Genomic DNA, 15694 nt, shown 5'->3' with positions numbered 1-15694 from the left:
CTAGTAACACACCACAAACATAAGTATATTACACTTAACCTTATTTATTCCAGTAACATACCACATAATTGGATGTATTCCACTTAACCTTACTTATTCCAGTAATATACCACAAACATGGATGTATTCCACTTAACCTCACTTATTCCAGTAACATTATCCAAAGTGGGATATATTCCACTTAACTTTACTTATTCTAGTACATTCCACAAACATGGATGTATTCCACTTAACCTTACTTATTCCAGTAACATTATCGAAAGTGAGATATATTCCACTTAACTTTATTTATTCCATTAACATACCACAAAGTTGGATGTATTCCACTTAACCTTACTTATTCCAGTAACATACCACAAAATTGGATGTATTCCACTTAACCTTACTTATACCAGTAACATACCACAAAGTAAAATGCACACCAATTAACCTTACAAATAAGTTATGATACAATGTTTACTTCTCACAACTTATTGGAACCAACAGCATTTGTTGGACATTACAATACTATTTGATAAAATTAAAACTCGTAAGACTGCTCAACCTCTTTACAAACAAGTCTCTTCCATAGCATTTAAAACAAGGAATACTTTACATTCTGGAGTAAAGTCAATAGTTTTGCTAGTTTTTTTAGAGTTAGAAGTTTTTACACTTTAATTCTGCTGGGCAGTGTTTAGATTAATAATGAGCAGCTTTACTGTATTAACCATCTCTGACTATACCTCCCTCTTACTGTATGTATTTAATATTACCTATATTAAGTTCCATGTATAATATTACTTCATAAGCTGAAACAGTTTTTGTTAGTTACTTTCTTGCTATATTTACAGTTGTTGTAACTTTTCTTTCTATGTTTTGTTATCGACATTGAAGTTTCTCAAGAATTACTGTGTTATGACGTATAAAGACACATCTTGTTCTAATAACATGTTACAAAGTTGGACATATAAAGACATATCTTGTTCTAATAACATGTTACAAAGTTGGAGGTATAAAGACATATCTTGTTCTAATAACATGTTACAAAGTTGGACGTATAAAGACATATCTTGTTCTAATAACATGTTACAAAGTTGGACGTATAAAGACATATCTTGTTCTAATAACATGTTACAAAGTTGGATGTGTAAAGACATATCTTGTTCTAATAACATGTTACAAAGTTGGACGTATAAAGACATATCTTGTTCTAATAACATGTTACAAAGTTGGATGTGTAAAGACATATCTTGTTCTAATAACATGTTACAAAGTTGGATGTGTAAAGACATATTTTGTTCTAATAACATGTTACAAAGTTGGATGTGTAAAGACATATCTTGTTCTAATAACATGTTACAAAGTTGGATGTGTAAAGACATATCTTGTTCTAATAACATGTTACAAAGTTGGATGTGTAAAGACTTATCTTGTTCTAATAACATGTTACAAAGTTGGATGTGCAAAGACATATCTTGTTCTAATAACATGTTACAAAGTTGGATGTGTAAAGACATATCTTGTTCTAATAACATGTTACAAAGTTGGATGTGTAAAGCCATTGTCTTGTTGTAGTAATAACTTACAAAGCTGGATGTGTAAAGCCATTGTCTTGTTGTAATAATAAGTTACAAAGCCGGATGTGTAAAGCTATATCTTTTTCTAGTAACAAGACACAGAGAGATGTGTAAACCAATATCTGGTTCTAGAAACATGTTACAAAGTTTGAAATGTAAAACCAAACCTTGTTCTATCAGCATGTTACAAAGTAAGATGTGTAAAACCAAACCTTGTTCTATTGGTATGTTACAAAGTAAGATGTGTAAAACCAAACCTTGTTCTATCAGCATGTTACAGATTGGGATGTGTAAAACCAAACAATGTTCTATAAGCACGTTACAAAGTAAGATGTGTAAAACAAAACCTAGTTCTTTCAGCATGTTACAGATTGGGAGGTGTAAAACCAAACAATGTTCTATAAGCATGTTACAAAGTAAGATGTGTAAAACAAAACCTAGTTCTATCAGCATGTTACAGAGTTGGATGTGTAAAACCAAACCTTGTTCTATCAGCATGTTACAGATTGGGATGTGTAAAACCAAACAATGTTCTATCAGCATGTTACAAAGTAAGATGTGTAAAACCAAACCTTGTTCTATCGGTATGTTACAAAGTAAGATGTGTAAAACCAAACCTTGTTCTATCAGCATGTTACAGATTTGGATGTGTAAAACCAAACCTTGTTCTATCAGCATGTTACAAAGTGAGATGTGTAAAACAAAACCTAGTTCTATCAGCATGTTACAGAGTGGGATGCATTCAACCTAATCTTCCTTTTCCCTGCACTACTTTAAAGTGAGCCAACAAATAATACAAACAAATCAAATGAATATAAGTTTTCTTCCTGATCCACATGTTTTTAAATTTTGGATGTAAAATCTAGAGATTAAGAAAATGAAAACACTAGTTGAATAAAACATTTTGACTTTACAGAACTACTACAAGTAGCCTAGTGTTATGTTTGTAACTTTAAGAGCACTGGCTTTGTAAGAGCTGTAATACTAAATGGTAGAAGTATTTTTTAATGGTACACTCAAGTTTATGTATTTACTGTGTAAAAATATACAGTTTCTCTTCTCTTAATTTTTAGAAAGACATGTACTTTTAGTAGATGTCATTACATTATTTATCTGTAATTACACATGCATGTATGATATACAACACAATTTAGACTGAGAAAGAGAGAGAGAAAAATACAAAAATCATGTTATGTTTATGGTGATAGGTTAAGTGAACTGACAAGAATAATTAAATTTATGTATATTTAGGAAAGTATTACAAAAAAATAAAGTACTTGATCCTAAATACATTAGTATGGAGACTGTTTAAAACATACATAGTTATGAATAAGGTCAGGGTGATCTTTCTCTAAGCCATCATCCAAAATTGTCACCACCACACCTTTCCCTGTAGCTCCCATCTTCCATGCTGGCTGAACATTCATATCTAGACCTTGTCCTCGGTTCTAAAATACAACATATTTTAACAGTAAGTGTAATTTAAATATAATGTAAGCAGAAAATAAAGAAAGTAAATTTGAAACCAGAATTTAATGAGTACAACAAAATGTAATCTTCATATCCTGACCTTTCATGGGTACAACAAAATGTAATCTTCATATCCTGACCTTTCATGGGTACAACAAAATGTAATCTTCATATCCTGACCTTTCATGGGTACAACAAAATGTAATCTTCATACCCTGAGTTTCATGAGTACAACAAAATGTAATCTTCATATCCTGACCTTTCATGAGTACAACAAAATGTAATCTTCATACCCTGACCTTTCATGAGTACAACAAAATGTAATCATCATATCCTGACCTTTCATGAGTACAACAAAATGTAATCTTCATATCCTGACCTTTCATGAGTACAACAAAATGTAATCTTCATACCCTGACTTTCATGAGTACAACAAAATGTAATCTTCATATCCTGACCTTTCATGAGTACAACAAAATGTAATCTTCATACCCTGACCTTTCATGAGTACAACAAAATGTAATCTTCATACCCTGACCTTTCATGAGTACAAAAAAATGTAATCTTCATACCCTGACCTTTCATGAGTACAACAAAATGTAATCTTCATATCCTGACCTTTCATGAGTACAACAAAATGTAATCTTCATATCCTGACCTTTCATGAGTACAACAAAATGTAATCTTCATACCCTGACCTTTCATGAGTACAACAAAATGTAATCTTCATACCCTGACCTTTCATGAGTACAACAAAATGTAATCTTCATATCCTGACCTCTCCGGGACACACAGATGTAAAATATTTAGTTAAAGACACATACACCCACATTCTTAAATAACAGAAATCACATGCTTCATTTCAAATATTTATTACATTTCAATTATGCATGCAGTAATGCATCAAAATATGTTTGTGCTAACATACTTTATAGCTTTTAAATTCTGACAAGTGTTCAAAAAGTAACCATTTCTAAAGACCATATGACAAGAATGGGTATGTATTATATCTACTCTCTAAGAATATTATTAAAAAATTCGACTTTTCAGTCCTATGTTATACTGATAAACAAAACCTTAAGTTTTGGTACATCAACCTAAACAATTTAGAATTATGAATACCTTCTTATCAAAGCAAGCTACCAATGAACTTAATAAATGATGTAGCTAATTTAACATATTAGGAGTATATATTGTCATAAAACAATGATTTATAATGATAGAACACACTGACACATCAAATGGGCAACCTTTTTCTTGTCCATATTTGTGGCCATAATCCCAATAATATCTCATTGGGGCCACTCAAGGAGATATAGGTTTGTTCTAAATCCATAAAGTAAGAGAAGAATACAAAATAATGATCAAAGAGTGCAAAAAATATATATACACACACATACACATTTTATTTTTCAATACTATTAATGAAATTAACTTTAAAATCAAGATGAATACAACTTTATATAGAGGACACTTAAAAGTAGTAAACAGATATCCAAATAAAACTTCTGGTTCCTTGCCTAGTAAGCACAAAATTTCTATATTATCCTCCTTAACAATGGTTAAAGCTCAGTGAAAGCCAATAACTAGTTCCCACAGTATAACTTTAAACTGGCTCAACACACATTTCTATGAAGGTTCCTAGAGCAATCATCTTTCAGGCCACACCTGTTCCTGCACACATACACACAGCAATCTTAAGAAGTAGACAAAGGTTATCAGATTAAATTCTACAAACAAAATGTATAAATTATACTAAGATATAGAAATGAAAAACTAAACAATAAAAATTGCAGCACTGATTAATAAAACAACCAGTTACTAACAGAAACTCAGCTAACTAATTAGATAACAAAACACCATAGAAGAAATTATTACACTTCTTACAATAAATTACTAGTATGAAGAAAAACTAAATATGACTGCCATATTAGATTTAATTATTATTACTTTAAAATGAAAACAAATTACAAATAAAATTAAGTTAAGAAGATGGATTACTGTGGTGTAGGTTGTAATATTCCTTAAATTTGTTCATCAGACATACTTTATCTATCTAAACAATGTCCTAGAACTAAACTCATAAAGGCCAGAAGTCCAAGGGTCTCAAGTTTCTCTGAAAAACTCTACATTTCTATATACTCTGTGATGCTACCTGGGAATAATTTGAAATGTAACTGCAGTTTATCTAAGACTAAAAAAGTTCAAACAAAACACACACAAAAAATCAAAACATATACAATTACTTCATCTTAACTTTCGTTACTATGACTTTTTTACAGAAGGTATCACCAGTAATCACCAATAGCTCACTCATAATTTAATGTTCTTCAATACAGGGATACACAGATTAATTAAAGATAACCCAATAACATTATGGTAAACTTCCAAAATCAGGTGCATCCTGTAATAAAGGTATGTCCTTGCTTGGCTTGCAAGTTGGGTAATAACAAAAAAGGAATACAGGTTAAGGCTTTGATGAGGTGACTTTTGTTTAAAATTTGCATTTTCTTGGGCTTTTTGCTAGTTTTTTTCAACTTTTTACACTTTTTATTGAAAATTTTCAAACTTATTTCTAGAAAAACTGATGCCTACATCCATAGCTCTGGTCAAATAACACTTATTTGTAGGTTTCATAATTCTTATACTTGGTTTTGAATGCATAACTTCAAGGAATTTGGTGATCCTACACACACTATCTTGCACTTCTTTTGTATTAATCGTAAGAACAATCATATTACACAGAAACCAAATGTTCATATTAATATTTATATTACTACCCATTTTCTATAAACAAATAATATTTCGGCTCGTCCAGATGTCTATCCTACCATCCTAATTCTAAATGGCCCGTCACAGCCAGGTGGTTAAGGCACTCAACTTGTAATCCGAGGGTCCTGGGTTTGAATCCCCGTCACACCAAACATGCTCACCCTTTCATCTGTGGGGGTGTTATTATTTGATGGTCAATCCCCCTATTCATTGGTAAAAGAGTAGTCCAAGAGTTGGCAGTGAGTGGTGATGACTAACTACCTTCTCTCTAGTCTTACATTGTTAAATTAAGTATGGGTAGAGCAGGTAGCCCTCATGTAGCTTTGTACAAAATTAAAAAAAACACAACCAACCTAAACCTAAAGACTTACAATGAAGTTAAAACATGATGCATCACCAATATGTCATGTAATATTGTGCATAGGCCTGCAACAGATTTTTATCTAAAGCCTACAAGGAAACTGTTATACATTAAGACCTTTTATTTCATAGATATATGTATTTATAATAAGGTCACCCAGAACGTTTGTACTGGTTCCACTCTTCCATTTCGACTTCTGCAATACTTTATTGACATCAAAAACAACTTCTTCTTAAGTCACACCCAATTCCATCTGTTCTTCCCTGGCACATCTCGACAACCTTCCTTGGTGCAGGGTTTACTGTCAATATTGTACTGCCATTCAGTTCAGTATAAACACTTAAGCATTTATATATGCAAAAACTGCTTGTTTGGGTTGGGAAAATATTTTACATAGCATCGTGAACCTGACAATGACCGAAGAAGGTCGAAACGTTGTTCGCTCTTCTATGTAAAATATTTTCTCAACCCAAACAAGCCATTTTTGCATATATATTTCTCTACAAGTGGGCTTTCTCGACATCACTTTAGCATTTAACATTTAACCTTTGCACCAGTGTACTGGGTTTAAATGTTAAGAAGAAGGACAACGGTGTCAATTTGGGAAATCCACAATAATCTCTATAATAGGTGGTAATCCACCACATGGGAAACACTCCCAGCATCCTAGCATGCCACGGTGAAAATATGTCAACTGAGGAAATAACTAATTAGTTGCCAGAGTGCACTCCTGGCTATGATGATGATCAGATTCCAGAGTGCACTCCTGACTATGATAGTGATCAAATTCCAGAGTGCACTCCTGGCTATGATGATGATCAGATTCCAGAGTGCACTCCTAGCTATGATAGTGATCAGATTCCAGAGTGCACTCCTGACTATGATAATGATCAGATTGGCTCATCAGTGAAGATCAGTTCACAAAAACGTTCAAGGGTCTTAAAAAGTCAATCATCGTCATTACATGGCGTAAACGAATGACAACACTCAGTTGTAATTCCTACTCAAGTAATATTTATTACCAAAGCTAAACCTAATTGTGGTATACATAATCCTGAAAAAACAACAACAAAAATATGTATTTATCAGCTAGTTACATGTGTTTAGAAAGGTATGGTCCACAAACTGTTAGAATACCACTATTATTATTATTAGAATAGCTAATGTACCTAAGAATATTATTCCACACAAAATAAAAATCTTGGAATTCTGAGAAATCTCAGGAAATTCTTACATCTGATTAATCAAATTAAATGATCTTGTGTTCAAATTAACAGACAAAATTTTATTTATGACAAAATTTGTGAACTCAGAACAAAGTATGATACTATAAAGCATTTGTTCATCTTTTCATTACGTGAACTTTGAAAACTGTAAGTATATACATACTACACAGTCAAACACCATGTTTTAATTATTCAATTTAGTATTGGTAAAAATATTCCATTGCTTCAGTTATTTTAAAATATTATGCTTACTTTTCTATTTACCCTGTATATAATCAAATACGTAATGTGTTATGTCATACTTTTCTATTTACCCTGTATATAATCCAATACGTGTTGTGTTATGTCATACTTTTCTATTTACTCTGTGTATAATCCAATACGTGTTGTGTTATGTCATACTTTTCTATTTACCCTGTGTATAATCCAATACGTGTTGTGTTATGTCATACTTTTCTATTTACCCTGTGTATAATCCAATACGTGTTGTGTTATGTCATACTTTTCTATTTACTCTGTGTATAATCCAATACGTGTTGTGTTATGTCATACTTTTCTATTTACCCTGTGTATAATCCAATACGTGTTGTGTTATGTCATACTTTTCTATTTACTCTGTGTATAATCCAATATATGTTGTGTTACATAACAACTGATTTCTCAAAATAACAGGATTCATTAAACCCAATATGAATTAATCCACACAGAATAAATAGTTCAATTACTGTCTAGTTATTACAAGTTTGGTGACAGGCATGCTAGGGCACTATGAGGGAGTGTGTGCCATGAATCCTTATAAATGTAGTAAGTGTTGGTCTAACAAACCTAATGTTAAAACGCACATAGTGTGGAGTCACCTGGCCTAAAGTGAAATACATATAATTTATCATGAAAGTAAAAGTATTGATTCAATTTTAACTTAAATCATTTCAGAATTAAGCTATTTTCTGTTATATCACCATGTTTTTACTTTTAAAAATAAAACTCTGTAATCAATGGAGACTAAATAAAGAAATCAAGATTTTTTTTCCCAGTTTTGTTTTCTATACATTTTATCTTATTCATAACCTGGAAGTAAATTCATGATTAATGGAAGCTTATCTTGGGTTGTTGTTATTGCTAAGACAAAGCTACACAAAGGGCTATCTGTGCTCTTTCCATCACCTTATCTTAATATATGAAAAGTTGTTTCCCTTATACATAATTGTAAAAAACAGTAATAAAAATCTGCCTTAAAAAAATGCAAAACTAATCATTGGAACATATCTCCCCATGGACCCAATGAGCCTTGTTACCAAATCTTGTGAAGATCTAATTGTCATTGGAACATATCTCCCCATGGACCCAATGAGCCTTGTTACCAAATCTGGTGAAGATCTAACTGTCATTAGAACATATCTCCCCATGGTCCCAATGAGCCTTGTTACCAAATCTGGTGAAGATCTAATTGTCATTGGAACATATCTCCCCATGGACCCAATGAGCCTTGTTACCAAATCTGGTGAAGATCTAACTGTCATTAGAACATATCTCCCCATGGTCCCAATGAGCCTTGTTACCAAATCTGGTGAAGATCTAATTGTCATTAGAACATATCTCCCCATGGACCCAATGAGCCTTGTTACCAAATCTGGTGAAGATCTAATTGCAGAAAGTGAAGCATTTACATGGACATAAAACAAATAATAGTGTTATATAAATAATTTCACTACACAAACTAACAAAAATATCACGTTATACTTTTGTTGCTAAGTGGCATGAGATAAAAACCAGTGTTAGAATGTAGTGTTACCAAAACTAACTGGCTTTTTCTATATACTAGAAGTTGTTAATCTGATTTTTACTAATATTCTATAAATACATCACAAATTCATCTCAGGAATGATCTTCATTTTGATTCACTCACAAAAGAATTTACTGACATCTAACTGTCTCAACTGTACTTTTCTGTCTTTTCATCAGTCAAGCTTGATTTCGCAAAAATTATGTACTTCATTTAACTATGAGATGTGAGGTTAGGGTATATGATGAGGTGGGGGTGGTTGCCTCGTCAATTTTGAAGGGCTATATGCTAATATATGACATATATATAACAATATATACAACCAAACTTATACCCGTCATGCATAAAATTGTTCGGTTTGTTTAATTTTGAATTTTGCAACAAAGCAGTCCCTCATTCAGCGGTGCAAGACTAGAGGGAAGACAGCTAGTCATCAACATCCACCACCAACTCTTGGGCTTGGTTTGTTTTTGAATTTAGCACAAAACTACATCAAAACTATCTGCACTAGCTGTCCCTAATATAGCAGTGTAAAACTAGAAGGAAGGCAGCTAGTCATCACTACCCACCACCAACTCTTTGGTTACTCTTTTACCAAAGAATAATGGGAATGACCGTACCAGTATAACACCCCCAAGGCTGAAAGTACGATATGTTTGGTGCGATATGGATTCGAACTTTCAACCCTCAGATTAGACCACCTGGTCATGCTGGGCTGATCCTAAACGAATAGACGGCAACATCAAATTCAACTAGGGTGTGCTAAGTATATTTGACTGGGTGATCTTTGGTTCTTTAATACAGATTAATACTTTTATTTTGGTTGAATCCATAAAGTTTTGCTGATAATGAGGATAAATAAGATTTTAAAACCACAAAAGCTCATTTAAAAAAAATTAATTTGAAAAAACATATTAAGGCCACAATTAGATCAGAACACACACGTATATCTTAACAATGACATTTTTCATCTGTTTTTTTAACAATCCAGGAATATTTACTTATATAAGACACCATTATAACGAAAATATATTTAGTTATATCTATTATACATGCTATAATAACACTTTGCTTATTTAAGTAACAAAAAATTATTATATAAAAGGCATAACCTGGAAACCATTTCTGCACAATTTTGCCTAACATGGTTTTATTGTCATAAAATTTTCACCTGTTTTACAGTAATTCCTGTATGCTGAATCGAAAATATCAATTTTTCCCCCTAACATACAAATATTTTTTTATTATATATCATATGTACATTTACATAAGTAAATCGTTTTCATTGAAATTCGATCACATTTTGTTATGCTTAAAATGTTTACAACCACTGGCTACAGACTTCTCTCAATCAATCATGATGTTAGAGGCTTATCAATCATTTTAGAACCCACCACTAGTACATAAAGTGTTAACAGGCCGCATGACGGGTTATTTCTGGGTGGAATTTGTGTGTGTGTACTTTGACATTATTTCTTTATTTCAATACTATTTATTCATTGCTAAGACGAAAGAAGTTCTGTAAATATTTATTGTTATATTTGTTGTAAAAAACAAAGACAAAATATTACAGAATTCATCAAAAAGTATGTTACATGCATTTAGTGAAAAAATACATCTGGGGGCCAAAAAGAATCATGGGCTCCACACAAAGTGTGATATAAACAAAGTATCAATGTTTTTGTGTAAAACAAAGTATCAGTTTTTGTGTAACACAAAGTAATATTTTTGTATAACACGAGGCATCAATGTTTTTGTGTAACACAGAGTAATGTTTTTGTGTAACACAAGGTATCAATGTTTTTGTGTTACACAAAGTATCAATGTTTTAATGTAATACAAAGTATCAAAGTTTTAACACTCCTACGAAAAGTGGGGCCTAATAGGCCCCAGAGCAACTTGAAAGGTTATTAATATTAGGCTAATAATTTTGTATTTAAATGAAATTGCCATTTAAATCCATTAATGAATGGATTAACGAGATTCCCACTGTCCCTATCTACTATCTAGCGAAACCACAGCCAGGGGAACGGGCTTGGAGAAATCAGGACTAGAAACGTCTTTTTGTAGGAGTGTTAATGTAACACAAAGTATTAAAGTTTTAATGTAACACAAAGAATCAATGTTTTTCTGTAACACAAAGTATCAATGTTTTAATGTAACACAAAGTATCAAAGTTTCTGTGTAAATGGGACAACAAAACACAAAAATAGCACTGGATAAAAAATTAATAGCCATGCAGAATCAGGTTGATATTAGAATCGAAATACATTGATTATAAAATTTTGGTTGGCACAAAGAAAGTGCTTTTACATCCACTGCACATAAAACTGGGCTTGATGAAATGGTTTGTAAAGACCTTAGACAAAGGTGGTGACTTTTTCAAGTATATAGGTGGGTAATTACTTCCTCTTTCAGAGGCAAAACTTAAAAAAATAGATTTTTGTTGAGCCTCACATTAGTACATTGACTTTGGATGAACAACATAAATGACAAAAGTTGAAAAAGAAGTGTATTGCCTTTAAAGAAGTTATTAAGAAACTTTTTAGGAAACAACAAGGATACAAATTATGAAAACATTATTAATAATATGCTTGATAAATTCAGAGAGAGTTTGTAACATCAGCTTGAAAGTTCATTATATACTCTCATTTACAGACATTTCCCTGAAAATCCTGGTGCCGTCAACAAAAAACAAGGGGAAAGGTTTCATCAGGACATCAGGGAAATGGAGAAGAGGTATCAGGGAAGATGGAACATCAGCATGATGGCGAATTATTGCTGGTTACTGAAATGAGATGTTCCAAATATAATATGTGAAAGAAAGACCAACACGTAGTTTTATGACTAAAAGACATCGATTTCACACATACAACACAAAACCAGAATGAGTGAGGATCTACATTTGTTCAACGTCAATGTTCTTCCCTTTCAGTCAGTTTGTTTATATTTTTGTTAACAAACATAATATAAACTGTTCATTCTGGTAAACAAAATAATAATTTGGCCTAAGTAAATTTTCTTCCTGATTTTTCAAAATTTTTACATGACTACAATATGTAGTATTTTCGAAATCTGTGTAGATAAATTATAGAAAATCCATTATTAAAACCAAATCAACTTTTATGAGTTCACAGGCCTGTGTAATTCTCATATATCCTCATACATGCTAAATATCTTACAAGCACGATGAAGCAATAGTTTGACTAAATTTTATTTGAAAATACTTGGAACTAATGACAAAATTGAAACAGAAGATTGTGAACTTTTTGTGATATATTGCGTGTTTGAATTATCCACTGTTGTTACCAATTAATGTCCAGAAATGAAAGTTTATTACCTTGACTATATTCTACAGTAACCTTCATGCTACTGTGTGATTGTTCAAACAGTAGGCAGCTTGATTTGGGTTTATCGACATACCCTTCAACAGTAGAATGGCCAATTCCCCAATCAATCTTTCTCATAAAAAAAAAACTGGTAAGAGATGGTGTAATGTTGGACTTATAGCAACTAGTAAAACTATTCATAAAGTTTTCTTTCAAAAGAAAATGTAACCCTTTAGTGGCAAAATTAATTTTAAAAAGAACTAATATCAAAATATTCACTTTGTTTGAGTTTGAAATGAAAATCAAACCAAACCAGCACTTGACTGTATGTTTTTGTCTAACAGTTTATTTATATAAAATGATTCTATGTTAAAAATAGAACAGGGCACACTATTTTCAAACTGTTGTATTTCATGAGAAAACTCAAAACTATCTTTCAGAGTGTTTCCATTCATTGTAAAATTATTTAATACTATATAAATTATGGTTGTAAGTTATAAAGTGAGACACTAGAGGACACCAGAGGCATTCTTTGTGAATTTTCGGTAACCAATAAGAAACACATAAATGGCTCCTTTATGTTATAAAATTTAAATGCTGCTTTTCATTACGAATCTTGCCTTTTTTCAATTTCAACAAATATTGATGAAATTTTGCTTTCTTTTTATCAGTAGAAACATGATATAATCTAACAAAGTCACTAACGAGTTTTTCTGCTTTTTATAAATACTCACTTTTATCTAAAACAATAATGTTTCTTTTGTCTGACTTAGAAACAACAATACTATCGTTTCTGTTATTTTAAATCTACAAATGATTCTGAATGTACATTTAAGAGATGTTTTATCACTACTGTAATTATTTAAAACAATCAAAGCTATAACACTGACTTCTGTTCTAATGTTATTGAAAGATTTTCTGAACTGTTAAAGATAGACTGATGTGACAATATTTGTAAAACCTTTTCAAAGTGCACAAGATAATCTTCCAACTTAAAACTGTTATGAACACTATATTTTAAACCATGTGACAAAACCATTTTTGTTCAACATTTTGTTATGAAAAAAAAACCAATTATGTGATTAATAGAATCTCAAAACCCAGAAAGTCCAAGTGAAGGTCAGCTATCATGACTATCTCTGGACGTGAGAAAACTGTAAACTGAGTAATTTCAAGGAGGATTCTGCCTACAGAAAGTCAACCTGCTAAATAACTCAGGGTTCCCATCAGTGTAGTTTGTGAAACTCATTTGGCAACAACAGTGTACAAGTATTCATGTTAAATAACAGAAAATAAAGACACTTTCTTCAGTAGACCTTTAGACTTAAGACTAATATTGGAAATACAGTATCAGTATAACAGTTAGCCAAACGTTTTCTCACCTTGTAAAATAGGCTTAGGCTTTAAAGGAGATAGAAACCTCAAAGGAACAAAGAGTGAGAGAACTAACTACTAGCCCATAGCATCACCTACTGTACTTTGACAAAAGAAAGAGAGAAAGAGAAAGAAAGATTTACAAGGCATAAACTATCAGAAGAAGAATGAAGTTACAAAGTACAATGTCTATCCACTGCAAAGGATTCACTCAATTTTGAATGCTCTATTTGGATTAGAATGGTTTTTGACAGTGGATTCTTTCATTGAAAATAGTTTGTGGCAATCTGTTATGTTACCAATTGGATTATGTACTGATTCCACTTCATTCCAATGATTAACACAGTTTGCTCTGTATGGCCCACTTTGGAATGTCATACTCATCTACATGGATGAATTAATTGCACACAGTAAGATCACTGATGACATTTTTAAAAGACTAAGGAAAGGTTTGGGATCAGTTGAGGAAAGAGAGGCTGAAGTTGAATTCCAAGGAATTTGAATTATATTTTCCAATAGATAAGTTTCCTGGAAGTAAATCAGCAGAAAGAGAGTTTACAGACAATCCAATGAAAACTAATATGGTCTAACACTTGCCTAAAAGATGCTCAGGTAAAGGGAATAGGTTTAATACCAATTATTCAGTGGCTGAATAACAGAGTAGAAAGACCTTCATGAAAAACAATTACTCCATACAGCCAAACAATAAAGACTTGTTAGGAATAGTGACATTCCTAACACTTTCAGAATGTCTTATCATGTTACAAATGAAAAATGCATGTGAAATGACTACGGCTGCTGCTTACCCAACCTATTTTCTGAAGAATACTTTCATTTCAACAAACCTGGCAAAATAGACACTGTACCAAGTAACAGAATGTACCTACTGGGTTGGATGTCAAGGTTCTATAGTGAATTGGTGTAAAATATAAGAACTCTGCTCTCAATGAAGATATGTACAGGCAACAACAGCAATATTATGTTGGAGCATCTCTAGAAGAAGTAACTGTTAATGTAGTTAAGCCTTTGCCATACAGTGATAGTGGGAATAGATACATCCTTTGCCATACAGTGATAGTGGGAATAGATACATCATAATTGCAATGGACTTTTTCACTAAACAGCCTGTAGTACAAGTTGTTTCAAACTAGGAAGCAATAACTCAATAAATCTGTCTAAAACTTTGGTGTGCCTACAAAACTTTATTACGATAAGAAACTAGACCTTTAATCAGACTTTTTGCTGAAATATGTCCAATCCTTGGGATAATAATGGCCAGGACAACATTTCTTCACCTGTCTTACGAAGGCATAATGGAGAAATACAGTTGTACACTGTTAAGTCAATTAGCCTTATATGTAAATGAGTATCAGGAAAATCTGCCACAATTATACAGCAATACAGAAAACACACCATTACTGTTTACATTTGACTGGATCCTCTGCATTCTCATGTGGAGATAGTTACGCAGAAACATCACACATGACTTTACTTGAGAATCAATTATTGACAGCTGGCTATAGAATAAAAGAAATTATGTGATGTTGATAAGACTAGATTCCACTGAAGAGATACTGCATGACTTTAAACTTCCTTCCACAAGAAAGGACAAGTTACAAATTTAAGTAGGCACTGTAATGGACCATATGATACTCTGAAAAAAACCATCATGGTTTACAGAATTTTTGTAGGATAGGTGACCTGAGCCAAAGGTTACCCATCATGGTTGAATTCAGAAGTACAATTATGAGAGAACAGGCAACTGAATAAGTTCAAAGAGGAATCTATCAATAGAACCTCAACCTATGGAGGATTCTAAGAGG

The 15694-nt window shown here is 32.1% G+C and overlaps 1 protein-coding gene across 5 annotated transcripts in view; it reads right to left on the bottom strand.

Annotated features, from left to right (window-relative positions):
• LOC143249944 (furin-like protease 1, isoforms 1/1-X/2) overlaps nucleotides 1-15694 on the bottom strand; it is a 185480-nt gene that overhangs the window by 108223 nt on the left and 61563 nt on the right. For 4 of the 5 annotated variants that reach the window (XM_076500564.1, XM_076500565.1, XM_076500569.1 and 1 more), the window contains exon 4: nucleotides 2876-3004. The exons of the other annotated variant lie outside the window; for it this stretch is intronic. In XM_076500564.1, the coding sequence (XP_076356679.1) occupies nucleotides 2876-3004 (129 nt within the window). The remainder of the gene's footprint in view (nucleotides 1-2875; nucleotides 3005-15694) is intronic. 5 annotated transcript variants of the gene reach the window in all.

The sequence above is a fragment of the Tachypleus tridentatus genome, chromosome 4 (genome assembly GCF_004210375.1).
Source record: "Tachypleus tridentatus isolate NWPU-2018 chromosome 4, ASM421037v1, whole genome shotgun sequence".
NCBI lineage: Eukaryota > Metazoa > Arthropoda > Merostomata > Xiphosura > Limulidae > Tachypleus > Tachypleus tridentatus.
The sequence above is the reverse complement of the archived record's forward strand: the minus strand, read 5'-3'. Positions and strand labels throughout refer to the sequence as shown.